The 15672-nt window shown below is 51.6% G+C and overlaps 1 protein-coding gene and 1 pseudogene across 2 annotated transcripts in view; one reads left to right on the top strand and one right to left on the bottom strand.

Annotated features, from left to right (window-relative positions):
• Positions 1 to 478: 478 nt before the first annotated feature.
• Positions 479 to 15672, bottom strand: part of TSC22D3 (TSC22 domain family member 3) — a 58081-nt gene continuing 42887 nt past the window's right edge. The window contains exons 1-3 of one of the 2 annotated variants that reach the window (XM_022556666.2): positions 3910 to 4274; positions 3141 to 3192; positions 479 to 1991 (exon numbers count right to left, since the gene is read on the bottom strand). In XM_022556666.2, coding sequence (XP_022412374.1) covers positions 1761 to 1991; positions 3141 to 3192; positions 3910 to 4031 — 405 coding nt within the window. In that variant the 5' untranslated portion in view covers positions 4032 to 4274 and the 3' untranslated portion in view covers positions 479 to 1760. Of the gene's footprint in view, positions 1992 to 3140; positions 3193 to 3909; positions 4275 to 15672 lie in introns of those variants that run through there. The other variant, XM_022556667.2, reaches the window with a different exon arrangement.
• LOC111165783 (COP9 signalosome complex subunit 9 pseudogene) lies at positions 12152 to 14760 on the top strand (annotated as a pseudogene).

Below are 15672 nucleotides of genomic sequence, written 5' to 3'. Positions count from 1 at the left end.
AAGAGAATGCACCAAGTAATCTGGATGATGTTTCAAAAGAGGGAAGGGGCCCACTCACATTTATTCAGTTCCTCACTTCATGCTCCCTCACATGGACCCCCTGTCCTTTTCTTTTGGACCTTCTTGGGGTATCCTTCCTCCCGAATCACCCCCTCGAGCTGAAGTTGTGTTAGTAGTCACCTCGCCACTCACTCCGAAGCTGTTATATGAAAGCAGGAGCAGGACAGAGGGATGGGTGGAAGATTGGGTCCCAACTTGCCATAATAGCTGTGTGACTTTGTGCAAGTCACTTAAACGGGCTGAGCCTCAGCCTCTTCACCCGTACAATGGGGGTGTTGTGACAGTTACACAAGATCATGGCTGTAGCACAGGCCTGCCACTCAGGGGGTGCCCGTGAACGGACAGCGAGTCAGAAAACCAGTGCCCCTGGGGCCCCTACCGCCCACTCCATTTTAAACTCAGTAAGACACCAGGTTTATTTTTAGAAAAAAAAAAGAGCAAACTTTATTGAAATTTCAAGCTACATTTGAAACATCAAAGTCCAAATCCTGGAGACATAACATCAGAAAGTGGAAAGTGTTCTCACTGCCACAGAACTCCCTAGAGACAAGCTCCCTGAGCACATCACCCAGGCACTGTCGGGTCAAAGCCATTCCCTTGTCTATCCCTTGTCCACAAGAGGACACCGGCAAGCTAATCATTCTGTTCACTTGCAAGTTTTCCACAAAAAAAAAAAAAGAAAAAAAAGAAAAGTTTTCGAATGACAATGTGGTGTTCCAGCTGATCTTCTCTCAACCCCATTCTATGTAGTCAGCACCAGTGAATGGTGGGTTTGGCATTCAAAAGAGGACCTCACATGTCTTCAGGGGACAGATGGGGCAAAGGTTGCAGCAGCAAGGCATTCAGAGGGTGCCCCCCCCCACCTTTACTCTTTAGTTTTACTTAACCTAAAGGACAAACTGGATCAATCTGGTAAATGAACACAGTCAAAGAATTAGCCTTAAGAGATAAGGGACCAGTCAATACTCCCAAAGCTGGTTAGGCCCTTCAACACGTAGGTGTATGTGTATATGTATACATCGCTACACTAAGATACAGATCTAGCCCTATGGGTATATATACGCACGTATGGCTATATAGAAAAACTATGCCAACACTAACCAAACAGAACTTTGTAAGCGGTCATCCCAAAGCCGTAATCCCACACTGGGCTGTGCACAAAGCCATGCATTACACCATATTAACCAACAGAAGGCTGACTTGGCTCAATCTCTCCCAACTGCGGCCCTGCCTTGGCGAGGCAGGGGAGGAGAGAGAGGCTGCCTCTGCTTAAACCACAACTGGCTTCTTCATAGGACAGTCGTTGTCAGGTGAAGCTGTTAAAGATGTCCATGGAAATAAAACAGACCCCTTAGACTTTCTGGAGCAAACTGGCGGCCTGTCTCAAACTACCTTTCTCCTCTGCCAGTTGCAGCTAAGTTGCCCAGGCCCTGGGAGCCCCCAGGGCGCGGTGGCATTAGAGGCTCGCTGGCTTGGGGTGACGAGGCCCCATGCAACTCAGCCTCCAGAGACCTGCTCTTTGTCAGGGGTCTGTCACTGGAGTGGACCCAGGTGGCCATGTCCTTGGGACATCTCTTGGCACCAGCTATGCTAGGTGTAAAGTTCTCCACGTGAGATGACGCTTGGGGAGCCAAAAACAAACTGGAAAGAACTAGGTAGAACAAGTTTAGTGGCTCTGCCCACCCTGAGGACAGAGCCACTTACACCGCAGAACCACCGGGGGCCTCGGGTGCTTCTGGGGTTTCGGGAGCTGGCTCCTCAGGGCTCAGACGGGACTGGAACTTCTCCAGCTGCTCTGGGCTCGCCAAGGTCTTCAAGAGAGTGTTTTCACGCTCCAGCTGGGAGTTCTTCTCCACCAGCTCCCGGATCTGCTCCTTCAGGATCTCCACCTCCTCTCTCACAGCATACATCAGATGATTCTTCACCAGATCCTGTCCCGGAGATCACGACAAAGCTATCCGTTAGCCGCGGCGGCCCCTCTGCGGCACCTTCTCCTGGCCATTGGGGCGCCTGCGCTATCCCTCATGCTGCCAACCTCCAGCCTTCCCTCAGCAGCCCCTCAGAATGCTGGCCCCGCAGCCCTGGTCCTCCTGCCCCTTTCTCCGAAGCACCTAAACCTTCGCTCAGGAGAGCTGCGTGATCGGGGCCACGCCTGAGTTGGGAGCCCAGCTTTGAACTACATAGGAATTCCCCCCTGTAAGTTTCTGATGACTTTCAAAGCTGGCCTCCTGGGAGACTTTTGGGTGAGACTTCTGCTGGTTGTCGGTGGTATGCTATATCCCCATTTCCTCATAAGGTCCCGCGGCTGGCCCAGATCCCAGGGAACACCTGCAATGCACCCTGTACTGTTGGTTTGCTTTACCCATCTCCACCAGGAGAATATAATGGGCTCTTCTGGAGTCTCCTCCTGTCCACAGGACCCAGCATACTGAGCTGCAGCTGTCCTGCAGCCTGGCCCGAAAGGACACTGGCCCTGGGGGAAGGTACCCGGATGGCTTCATCCTCTCTGAATTCAGATGACTGCACTGGGGGCGGGGAGCTGTGTCATTAGGCTCCGGGGCACAATAAAGTGTTTGCTAAAACTGCTGGAGGCCCCAATCCCCTGCAGCCATTTTGGCTGCTTGGTGGAGTACGACCTCTACCTGGTGAAGAAGGGAGAAGGGGTGGGGTGCTTTGCTTCCTGTTTCCTCCCAACTCCTGACCCCAGCCCAGGCTCTGCAGAGGCACTGCAGTGCGGTGGCATCCAATGAGCTCTGGCCCCTGCCAACTGTGGGATGCAGACAAATCCAAGGGTCTGAGCTCCCTGCCCTGCCACGGGCCCAGGAGGGAGCCAGAGGCTGCTGCAAAGCCCTGGGATGGGAGAAGGAGGAGGAAAGGAGAGGGTCCAGCAAGGGTGGCCTGGAAATGCCCTAAAAGGTGCCACTCTGATGGGACTCTACCTAAGGCCTCCAAGGGGATAGGAGGCAGGCTGTCAGCTTCCTCAGGCTCTTGGCTTTTGCACCCACCCGCTCACTGCCACCCTGAGTTACATAAGCAGGAGCCAGGTCTGGGGATGGGAATGACGCAGTGATGCCACTCACCATGGCCTGCTCAATCTTGTTGTCTAAGGCCACCACGCTGGCTCCGGAGGCACTGCCAAGACAAAAAGGAAAGCGACTGTGTTACCCGCTTGGTTCCAGTCTGAGTACCTGGTAGCGGTGGCCACAAAGTCCTCCATCTGCCCCAGCTCTTCCTCTCTATCGCCTCGCTGGCCCGACGTTCCGGGCACTTTGTCCCTAGGTCCTCTCTGGCCCCTGCAGGAAGCTGCACCTCCCCACCCAGACCGGCTCCGCGCCGCCACCGCCCAGAGCTCCGCGTGGAGCAGCGCGCGGGTCCAGGGGCGCACGGGCCAGCGAGGCCTGCTCGGCGACATGCAAACAATGGGGGCGCGCGGCCCAGGGAGTCCCCGGCCGCCAGCCCATTCCGGCGCCGGCCCAGAAGGTCCCGGGCAAACCTACCGAGCTCCGAAGCTAGCTAGGAATTCCTCCTCGGCTCGACAGCTTCCGGCCTGCTCCCCAGCGGCGCACGGCGCGCGGCTAGCCCCCCTGCCCAGCCCAGGCCCACTGCCCCTCTGCCTCTGCCCCCGGCTGCAGCAGCTCGTTCTTACGGTGCAGCGGCCGCAGGGACGCTCCGACGGCGGATCCCAGCGCAGCGGTGACCCCCCCCTTCCCTGCGTCCCCTACCCCCGCCCCTTCCCAGGATGCTGCACCGCGGGGAACGGGGACCGGCGGCGCACGGCTCGCTCCGAGATCCCGCTCTCAGCCCAGCCCCCGCCGGCGCCCGGGCTTGGGAGCTGTGGCCAGGGGTTACCTGTTATCCAGCTTAACGGAAACCACATCCCCTCCAAGCAGGGAAGAGAAGAAGGAGATGTTGAAATTGTGCAGCTGGTAGACCGCCACCTCCATGGGGGTCTGATACATTTCGGTATTCATGGCTCGGGCTGCCGGGGAGCTCTGGCCGGGCTGCGGGCTGGGCTGGGCTGGGCGGGCTGGGCGGCCGCTGGCTGCTGGCGCGCTGGACGGGGCTGGGCTCTGCGCGTCGGGCCCTGGGGCTAGGAGGGGGGCGAAGGCTGCCGAGCGAACCCAAAGCCGGTCGGGCGTTCCAGAGTTGAAGGGAAGTGACTCGAGGGGTGTCACCTGGTGTGTCAAAAACTCCACGGCCGCCAGTCCAACCCAGACTCGGAGATATTTCGGCTCCTTCTTCTTTATATAGGAGGAGCCGGCTGCGTCACATGGCGTCAGCGGCATGCAAATGAGTCCTGTACCGGGCTTTGTGGCTCAGTTAAACCACATCCCCTCCCTGAACCTTAGTCTGGGGCTGTAAACAGTTCAGCACTTTCTTGTGCCAATTGGCATCTCCAAAGAGGGCTCTGGAGATTGGTAAAAACCAAAGGGAACTGATTTCTTAGAGAAATGAGAAGTACAAATGCCATTACAGGAGGTAGGAAGCGTTCAGTAGAGGGCGGCGCTGGTTTTAAAAGCTCTTCTTCGGATGTCCGCCAGCATACCTCCCGTGTCTTTGCAGTGCTGTCACAGGCCGCCCTCCCTGGACACCCGCCCTCACCATCAGGACCCTCACACCTTCCTGGCGCCTGCCTTCTCAGCCTCTCTCCTGCACACAGACTTTGTCAGTTGCATGTCCCCTCACCCAGCCAGCTTGTCCACTGGCTTGCCCCCATCCCCAGCATCTATCCACTCACCTCCTCCTACGGATGTACCTGTCCGTGTACTGACACACGCACAGATCTGTGGCATGCACGGACTAGCTAATCTGTACATGCCAGTGTGCATGTATGGAGGAGAGCATGAGTGTCCAGGAACTCAGATGAGTGGGGGAACATGTACAAGGGGGCAGCTGGGGGCCAGGTGGGTGACAGAGGAGGTGTGGAGGAGACAGTAGGGGAGTGGGTGGGCACTGCAGTGACCGCAAGATGCCAGCCCTTTTCTCTTTGGTCTCAACACCCTATTCAACATCATCCAGGATCTCATGTTCCTATTTTTAAAAACAAGATTTTGTTACTGTCCTATGAACAGCAAATGACAGCAAAACTACAAACCAAGGCTAAATATAAACCATCCCAGGAGAACACCTGCCCTGTGATTGGTCCAGCCACACACGGGGTTACAGGGTACTTCACAGACAAAAAGATTCCAAGTCACAGGGAAAATGAGGTGATTGTTGCCTACTAAGAGTTACACATGTTACCATCAAAATATATTTTCATTCTTTTAAGCGTCAAGCTTAAAAAAAAAAAAAAAGCCATCAGAGGCTTGAGGTCCTTTTATCCTGCTCTTTCCTAAGTGAGGCCACCTGGTGGTCTGAAGCAGAATTGCAGCCAGATGGAGCAACCTAGACCAAACAAGGGACAGGTGATGCAACTGGGAGTATTATTTACGCCAACTCAGGGCCGTAAGAAGAACATTGGGTTTCACCACACATACAATAGTTTGGATGAAGTTAGGGCCAGTACCCATGAATCAGTTGGTGATTCAGGCTATGGTCCAAAGAAATACCCTAGTGCAATCAAGCTATTGGAAAAGTACTGGGGCCTCTTATCAGCAAAGAAGGTAATTATTATTTGCTTCAGGATATTTCACCTAACCAGGTACCTGGCACAGACACCCTGGCCAAGGCCCCAGTTAAGCCCAGTCTGAAGGCCTTAGTTTTCTTCAGGCTGCCCGTGCAGTCATGCCACCAAACAGCCAACATTTTTCACTATGACGTGGAGCTCCCATTGGATCCCACCGGTGGTAATACGTGCACAAGGGCCATTCTATTTGCAAAGGACCGACAAAGAGATCTACCCAAGCAAACCTACTGCATGCACTAGCCCAGGATGGTGATTTCCTTCACCCCAGTTTAGCTGGGAGACCATCTCAATCTCAGGATATCATGTTATCTTCAGGTCACAAACTCCCTGAACAAGGTGTTCATGCTAAGCTGCGTGTGGTAGACAGAACAAAGTGCATACCACATTTATAGGTCATCAAGAACATTATTTGAGCAAAAATAAAAAAACCTTCTTAAATCCGGAGCTTAGCTGATACTGGAATTCCCTGATATATTAATCTGCCCTCTGTGTCACATAGAGCTTTCTTGGTCCAGGAAGAGTCTGAGTTGACCTTTCATTGGCTTGTAAATCTTTCCTCAACTCACTATTGCTACCTACCCCAAGATTCCAAGGGAGATGATGAAAAGAAAAAAAGAGAGATAAATAAGCTGGGTCGGCAGGGAAAAAACACCACCAGGAAAACAGGGCATGGGACCGAAGAAAAACCAGCTCCTTCAATGGGGACTCCCTTATATGGAGACAGAGGCATAGAAATCCAGGTAGTTTGGGGAGGGGAAAAAAAACAACAGGTGAAGTTTGCTAGCAAGGCTGTGTTTGAATTGTACATTAATTATACTTCAATTAGAAATAAGCTCGGTTTGAGACCCGCTGACAATAACAGCTACCATTAACTGAGCCATGGCTGTGGGCCAGGCACTGTGTTGGCTGAAGTCACAAACCCTGTGGTGTAGGTGCTGTCACCATCATTTAACAGATGAAGAAACCGAGGGTCTGAGAGGCTACCTTGCCCAAGGCGGTGGCACAGCTAATAAATTATAGAGCTGGGACTCCAGCTCAGGTCTTCCTGAGTAGAGACCAAGTTTGTTCTTACTACACTTACTAGTGGGGGCAGGGAGTAGGTTTCTTGAATGAGTGAGTCAAGGAAGTTGGGGGACGGGTTGGAGGTGCCAGGAAAGTGGTGTAGAGGAAGAAAAGGTGAGGGGCAGGGGAAGTACTCCTAGGACTCCAGCAGCATGGGGGACCGGAAGAATATACAAAATGTCCAAATGAGCTTCATAACAGGGATTTGCTCACCTACATTATTTCAAAAGGCAGCCACGCAGTCCTCAAAGAAAGCCCTCTCTGCCTAGGAAATAGAAACTATGAAGCCAACTAGCTGGCTCCCAGAATGGACTACACAGCGTCCCAAATTAGGTATGGAGTCTCATGATAATAATCACAGTCCAGTCAATTTCCAGTTCGTAACTGGGGCCCTTAATTAACTCTTTCTCCCCCCTATTCCTGCTGTGTTCAGCTTTTAGGAGAATTAAACCAACAAGAAAACAAGCTAATTTCAGGGATTTCGTTTCAGAAAAACAACTTTGAAAGGATGTCCCAGGTTCAGCCCACACTCAGCCAATCTCTCAGTCCCCTCTGCACCTCTAGTTTACCAACCAATAGTGAGAAGAGCTCACCCTGAGGGCTTATGATTCTCAGTTCGCAAATAATGGCTGGATCCCTGGATCGCAGGCTTTGCTAAAGGGAGACCACCAACCTAAATGTCTCTGTAGAAATATTTTCAAACAGCAGGGGTAGGGGAGACAGGGGCAGATAGGAGGGGGAGAGGGAGAAGTTGGAGGAACCCCAAAGGCTTTCTGTGTAACCCTCGGCACACCGGAAAACTCCTCTGCCCAGAATAGCTGAGCCAAATGTTGCAGTGAGTGGAAGCTTGTGCTGTATAGGGTATCTGTGATCTGATCTAACTCTTCTGAGTAAAGTGCTGATCTATGAGGCTCTCAGCGTCCTTGTGTCTCTGGAGGTGGGCCTCAGGCAGGAAACAGTGGCCTAAGGATTCAACAGCATAGCAACTCCAACATGTGTGTTTCCAAATTTCCTTTCTTCCATCCTGTGAGTTACATGGTAGGCTGGACCCAGAGCCATCGTGGTCACAGCGCCCAGCTGATGAGCCAGGTCCTTTGCTGGCTCTCGGTTCTAGGCCTACAGCTATGGGATTCTGTGATTAAACAGACACAGCTGACCCTCCCTCTCTCAGGGTGACTTTCTAGGTGGAGGGTGGCATGAGGAGGATGGGGTCAACTCCCGCCGTTTCAGGTGGCCCTGGAAGCCAACTTGTTCCCTTTGAAGTGGAAGAAGTGTCTCAACATCGTCACCGTTCTGTTCCACTTCAAAAGCCAGACTCTCTAGGACAAGAGCCCTTCCTATTTCGGGTTCCCATGGCGCAGGAAGGCGGAGACTGGGCAGTCTGGGCCTCATAACCTGTGGGCAGGATCTCAGCTCGCTGCCGAGGGGTGGGAGGCAGACTCAGGGTGGGTGCGGTAGGTAGGGGGTGGTGAGAAGGGGGAACACCTCACTTCCCTTTTTGTCACACTCGAAGCATTGTGTACCACGCAGCCCAAAGGAAACTCCTTATAGGCAAGTCTTCCTTATTTTCTACAGGGAATGTTCCACCCCCAAGGCTCGGCAATGTTGGCGGCGAAACACAGGGTCTTGCGGCAGGAGAAGCGGGAAAAGACACGATGCGAGAGGGGCGGGACAAGCCACCAAGCAAACGCTGCGTTAGGAGCTGGACAAGGAAATCAAAAAGGATGCTGAGCTCCAGAGTGTTAGCACAGTTGACAGGGCGGCTGCAAAACAACCCTCCCCATTTACCCCTCCACAGCGGCCCCCTTCTGCCTGAAGCTCTGTCTACGTCTAATTACTGACTTGTCCCTTTTTCTGAAGAGGCTGGGGGAATAAGGAGGCTGAAATGCCATCATTTAATTTGTGCTGGCTTCACTCTTCTCTCTTCCCCTTGGTTCCACTCCAGTGTGGGAGACTATAGACAGGAAGGATGCTGCCACTTAATCTTTACTTTGGCCTCATGGAAAATCCCCAAAGTCCAGAAGGAGGGAAGCAAGAAGGAAAGACGGAGACAGACAAAGTGCCTTGTCCTCTGTGGGTCACGTGAACTGCCCTGCATGGCCAGGGCCCAGAACGTCGACTTTGGGGGGCAGGAAAACAGGGAGGAGGATGCGCACGCAGATGCAGAAGGCAGTGGTGGGCGGCAGGGAGCCCAAGAGGAATCGTGGTGGAGAGGGACATTGTCTTGGAAAAGTGGCTCTAGCAACTGATTTGGGCCAAACCCTGGCACTGAATGATGGCAGGAGCAATGAATTGTGCCTTTCAGCTCCCTCCCCAAACAGGATCCAATGTGAGCTTCACAAACAATCTCCCAGTGACACGAGGGCTGACAGGCAGAACCAAACCCCATTTGGACAAGGCACTCCACTCCACTCACCCTCGTTCAAAGAAGTCAAAAAGGGCTCTTGTCAAATCACCTTTGTTACCCCAACTTTGGTGGCTAACTATGGGGGGTAGGCAGTCTCTCCTGGCATCTCAGCAAGACTGGAAGTACTGGCAACGTTATCCAGGAATGAATGCAATTTAGCTCAGTGGATCTTAAATTTCATGAACCTTGTATCAATATTTATGCTTGTCTCCCTTCTCTTTTTGCCTTGCAGCTGGGAAAATTTACATCCATCATTTTTCTAAGCTCTCTTCTCGTTTTCCACCATCCCCATTACCCATCTACCAGTATGAAACAGATATTCCTGAAAAAAGAGAATGTCAAATTAACCTCGGTAAATGGAATCCCCTCCTCCACCCAACACTAGTTGCCATTATCATTCAATACAATTCAATTCAACTCAATTCAAAGTTGATTGACTGCCTATTCAAAGTACAAGGCACATTTCAGGGAAATTAAAAACAAACAAACAAACTGGTAGTGCAGGTTAACAACTGTGCTTCCTTCCAGAATATCCTGGGCCTCTGGTGAACTCTGAAGTCTACCTACTGGTTAGATCTCAGTGAAATGTTTACTTCAGGAAAATGCCTAGGGCTTGGGGGTGCTCAGGAGGGTAGCCTGGGGTTTGGGAAGGCCACACCACCGCCATCACCCCTGGCATCACTTCAGTCCTCAGAATCGGGTCCGCCTTTTTTCTCCCCACCCTGTCGTTTGGTCCGTGCCCATCTAGATGGGGATTAACATAGCAGCCACAAAACTTGGAATTTCTGTGGGACCCAAGGCTCCTCTGACATGGTGGCAAACAGTGTCAGGGTCCCTCACTCTGATTCCCTTCCTTTGTAAACCAGGGGAACAAAGCACAGGTCCTTAAGGGTCTCTGAGTTGCCAGTCCCTTCCTTTTGAGAAGGGGGTCTATGTTTAGCACGGGGAGGGGGTCACCTCTGTCAACCTCCTCGTGGTCTTATCCTTGTTCTATAGTGCCCTCCCAGACCAGCGAGCATCTTCACGTGGGCAAATAAACTCCCTCATCACGGCCCACCTTCTGGGAATCCTGGCCCTCGACAGCCTTGTCAGGGGCTGGGAAAGGAAGCAGCAAGAACATGGCTACTCTCCATGTTTGTTTGTCTGCACCAGCCCTCCACCAGCTTCTCCGGGCCAGGGAGACACTGGCAGGGCCTCTCCCCAGTCCTTTTGCTTTATGGAGCAGTCCCAAGAGCCGAAATTCCAAGCCTTTTTTTTTTTTCTGGCAGTTGCCGGGGTTACTCTGAGTGGTATGTGAAGGACTTGGGACTATTGGCAATGCTTGGAAGACGAGAACCAGGAGAATCTTGCTGGGGACGCTGAGCCAGCAGACAAGGGGCCTGTGAAGAGGCCAGGGGCTCTGAGGTGCAGCACCTGACTCCCCTGTGGGCCCCGCTATAGAATGGGTGACCTCTGAAGTGGTCCAGGTTCCCTGGGGAACAAAACGACGGTAATAACGCCGGCCTCTTCAGGCGCGGGGGCTCCTGGGCCACGATGGGTGAGCATTATGAGCCTCCCAAGGCTCTCACATTGTACGCCTGAGGCCCTTGTTTAACTCACAGCAGAGCTATTCACCGTGGGCTCACTTGAGGTAGCTCCTTGATCCTCTGTTGTGGGACTCTGTGACTTGTGAGGAAAGACTCTGTAATTGCAAAGGGCCTCTGGCTCTCCAGCCGCCTCCCCCCTCCCTTGGGTTTCCTGGATGGAAAGAAGGCAGCCCAGCTGAGGTGGGGGGCGGTGGCAGGAAGGGGCAGGGGACACACTAGTCAGGAGAAGAGAAAGGAGAGAAACAAGGCAAGCTTCTCCCTGGGGGCACCCCACCCAGCCCCAGCCATGGGAACAGAGCCAGGCAGCTCAAAGGCATGCGGGGAGGGGTTAAGGAAGGCCTCCTGCCCGGTTTGAGAATTGCTGACAAGGAATACACACACCTTATCAGGAAGAAAGGGCGGCACACAAGCACACACACACACACACACACACACACACACACGTTTATGCAAACACCCGTTCAGCCTTTGACAAAGTCTAATTCACAGAGCTAGGCACGCAGAGGGCATCATTCCATCTCTGTCTCTCTCTCCCACCTGATGCCAGCTTCGTGACCCCCAAAGGGGTAGTAAAGCAATAGGACATGGCAAAGTGGCAAGGCAGGACGCTGTAGACCCAGTCAGAGTGTCACAAGCCGTGGCCTCTGCTCTCTCTGACATCCAGAGCTGGCTGCGTGCTGTGCAGGGGTCATAGGTGACAGGCTCTTGGGGGAAGCTTGGAGTGGAAGTCAGGTGGGCATAGGGGGAACCAGCTTGAAGCTTCACACTGTACACCGGGCACAGGAAGTGCTGGTGCCGCCAGGTCCACAGTTTTCAAAGATGTCAATCACACACTCAAATGAAAGAGAAATAAAAACAAGCACCATTTGTGTACAATCAATCATGTGAATGCCTAGGAAATGATCCCCATAGGCTCCTCACGAGGACAGCTCTAAAGAGAGCCAGTCCTGGCATAGATGTCACATGTGACTGACGACCTGAGAAGTGTGATTTGAACGGCACTGAGAAAAATTCCTCTCAGTCCAAGCTGTTTGCCTGACCGGATGCAGTGCCTACAAACGTCACCCTCAGAGTCATACCTTTGAGTTATAATGGAATTCTTTACACTTTGAGGAATTAGGAAAGTTTTTTCTTCCAGTGCAAAAGCCCTGGGAGAGTACCACATTCTGCCACTATCAGCTACAAATACTTAAATAGGGATAAACTAAATTTCTGTAATACTTTCAACACAGTAGTCAGTGGTGGATCAGCATCAGAAGATGACTGAACACACAGCAGGTACACCTTGCTGGTGGGCTGTGGAGGGAAAGAAATGGGTCCAGGTGAGGAGAGTACGGATATCCTGGGCTCCAGCCCTAGAAAATCTAGTGGAATACATCTGTGGCTTGAGAAGGGTACTTTCAGGAGATGAGGATGCAGCTCTTCTGGCCCCAGTCCATGGAACTGCTTTTGGGAACCACTGGCCTACAGGTGAGAGCCAAGACAGGATCTACCCGAAGATTCCCCAAAGTGCCACGGCCACCACGACCCACTCTGTGTGACACACGATGATGGGGCTCAGCATATTCTGAGCCTAACATCTGTTCAGTCATCTCCTTCCCTGTCATGTTTGGCTACCTCTTTCCCTCTCACTCCTGAAAACTTGATCAGAACGTGAATGAGAGCTGCTATTAGAAAGATAACGCAAACTTGCTCTGATTTATAAATCAACCTTTGGCAAATTTGGCTTCTCTGTTATGAGGAACAGATTGCTTCTAAGACACTTCACAGCTGTCTGTGGGAACGCTTGGCCTGGGAGGTTGGAGGCGTGGGGGGCAGGTATCACAGGGCGGGAAGGGAGAAGAACCCGGAGAGAGGGAGAGAACGGAGAGGGGCTGATTTTTCTCCAACAGCACAGTCTGGTCAGTTAAGATGCCCTACCCCCCTTCAACAAAAGCCAGCTCTCCCCCAGCCCTGTGGCTGTCCCTGCCTGGTCAAACGTGGATCCATTCCGAGGTTGGCTGGAGGGCTGTGACTCGTTCCCCCCTCAGGAGCTTGCTGGGGCTGACTACAAAGACTTGCCAGGATCTCTGCAAACGTGCCCATCCCGTCCCTGAGCCAAGCCTTGCGCTCCCCTGCCCCTACCATCTGCATCCCATCCCATGGCTTGCAAGTGCCTCCTGGGCAAGGAGGGCGCACCTGCGGCTCACTGACTCCCCTCTCCCAAGGGAATTCACTGCTCTCTGTGGTACGCATCCGGCCTGTGTTTCAGTATTTTATTTTATTTTTATGTTTAATTTACACTGCCTGCTAGGTTTGGGGCTTAAATAAACAAAGGCCATGTTTCCCCCAAGGCCTGGACTTCCCGGTTGCCTGTCAGCAATAGAGTAACCCTTTTAACCTCTTTTCTTGCCCCTTGAGACACGCAGTGTTGGGGGTGGGATTGGAAAAGAAAGATACTTTGGGTCAAAAGCCTGTAAATTCTTAGTGCCAGCCTAAAATACCACCCCCTCGCTCTTCTCCACATGAATGTTAAGCCCCGAAGCTGCCTTAGCAAGTACAGACTTCCTTCAAAGGCCACTGCAAGACTGTAAGGGTTAAGGCACAAAAACGGAAAATTCAAAGTATTTGCATTGATTATTTGAAAAATCTACTTACAGATGTCTTTGTACCACCGAGCAAAGACAGAAGGGCCCAGGTCTTGGTGGGTGGAGCCTTGGCAGTGAGCAGCCTTAAAGGCCTATAGACTGAGCAGAGCTCGGTGGGCCTGCCTGGGAAAGGCTTCCTGCCAAAGCTCATACACCTTAAAAAATAAGAGGAACACTGGCCCCTGTGTCCTAGGATAGAGCTCTAACAGCAAAGTAACAAATCCTGGTCAACAGTTCTGACATCCTGTTATTTGCTAAAACTAATAATACTGTGGCGTTTGTTGACAGAGTTGCAGAAGAGCTAAAGTAAACATGGAAACTGAGGAAAGGCCAAGTATAGACGGTTACTAGCTCAGCAGTTGAGAAAAGGGAGTTTCACAGACACTCCTTGGACATCTGGGGGCAGTGGGGCCTGAACACAGTTGGGAGACAACCCAGAGGCATCTGTCTTGTCACCAGGTGATTTCTCTCTAACAATAGGCTGCTGCAATAATGGGCTTGGCCCATGGAGCTGAGTCCTCAGACAGAGAGTAATGACAAGACGAATTGAGAGGGACTCTCCTAGTGTAGGAGTAGGTGCCAGGGTAGGTGCCCCCTGAGAAACGCAGCTCTGGCACCCATTCTAAATGAACTAGGTCAAGTGGGAAGAAAATACGTCAGAAGGCCAGAGTTCCTTTTCTACCTTACCACCAGGCCCCCAGAACTGCTTAGAAGGCTTCTAAACCCCCTATGCTGCTAGCTCCTCGTTCATGAAATGGGAATGATGCCCCCCTGCCCCACATAAACAACACACAAGGTGTATATGCTTATGGACTCCCCAAAGTCTGGAAATGGAGATAACATTGTATAGCTTTTGCAGACTGATGATGTCCTTGACAACATGTATATATGTGCCTATGTTTCCAGACATGGTGGATATCCTATAGGCGGCATAGCTGAGTTCTTCAGGTAGTAAAAAGGGCCACGTGAATGCGATATGTGCCGTGATGAGTAAGGGCCCTGGTCCTCAAATGCTGTTGGCAAAATGGCTCACCAAACGAGCAGTCCTATCAATGCTGTTTCAAAGTCCAGCATTTCTAACTTCCTGTCCAGTTCCAGTTTGTTGTTTCCATGATTTCACAAGTTATGGATACTGCCTATGGGGAGGGGCATAGTTTGAGGGACTGATGTTCAGATGGAATCAACATTCAAAATTTAGTGTCTTGACAGGCGGAGGTGAAGCAGGCGGTGGACGAGATGTTTCCCGAGGGTGCCGGGCCCTACATGGATCTGGACGAGGCAGGGGGCAACACAGGGCTCCTGATGGACTTGGCAGCCAATGAAAAGGCAGTTCATGCAGACTTTTTTAATGATTCTGAAAATCTCTTTGATGATGATGATATCCAGTGAGGTGTGTCTGGCGGTGTGTTTGCTCAAGTTTTGCCACGCGGTGGTGTGGCGGATCTCCTCAAAGGACAATTTCAGATGGTTCCAGAGAACTTGTGGAAATCACTTAAAATTAGGAGATGGTTAACCAAGAAAGAGAAGATGGCTTTAACCATCTGGATGAGGCCTGTTAATCTCTGAATGTGGCCAACTTTTGTCCTTAACTTCAATTTAAAAAAGTGATGTTATTAAAAAAAAAATTTGCGTCTTGAAGGTCTTAGCAATCCTTCCCTCACAGAGGACTTGTAACTTGCATAAAGTTTTGGCCTTGAGAGCTTCTCCAATGGCACAGTCAGTAATCAGCAGGACCCCTAGTCTTTCAAGCAGGACTGAAGGCACAGTGAGATAAGATCATGACCACTGGAAGTGGACAGTGCAAATGGTCTCAAGTGAGCAGTGATTGGCTTTCTAGACTAGAATACAAGCTCTTCGAGGGCAGGGGCTTATCTTATTCATCACGGCACCCCCAGAGTCTAGACTAGTGCCTGGCACACAGTCTCAATGCCATAAACATGTGCTTAATAAGTAAAGAGAAGGTTTAGATAAGTATTAGAACTTGGCTAATGGCCTCCACAGGGAAGAACTACAGGCAAATTCATGAATTTGCCTCCTGTTAACATGTTAATTTGGGGACACTCATTGTACAAGAGCAACTCTGCAGTTAAAGACACGGAAGACTGGTGAAAATCAAACATACTTGGAAAACCCAACACAAACACAATTTAATTGAGTAAGTGGCCACTAATGACCTGGAACCAAGGCCCGACCTCTTCAATAAAAGGGATAATTCACCCGTGTGTGTGCTCCTGGTTCTGCACTAATGCTGGGACTTTGCTCAGTTCCCATCTTTAGCTGGAGGGGCTGGGTCAGTTGGGA

The sequence above is a fragment of the Delphinapterus leucas genome, chromosome X, assembly GCF_059928025.1.
Source record: "Delphinapterus leucas isolate spDelLeu-1000000601 "Yukka" chromosome X, BTC_Dleu_Yukka2, whole genome shotgun sequence".
Classification (NCBI taxonomy): domain Eukaryota; kingdom Metazoa; phylum Chordata; class Mammalia; order Artiodactyla; family Monodontidae; genus Delphinapterus; species Delphinapterus leucas.
Note: the sequence above shows the minus strand (reverse complement) of the source record. Positions and strands in the feature narration are given on the sequence as shown.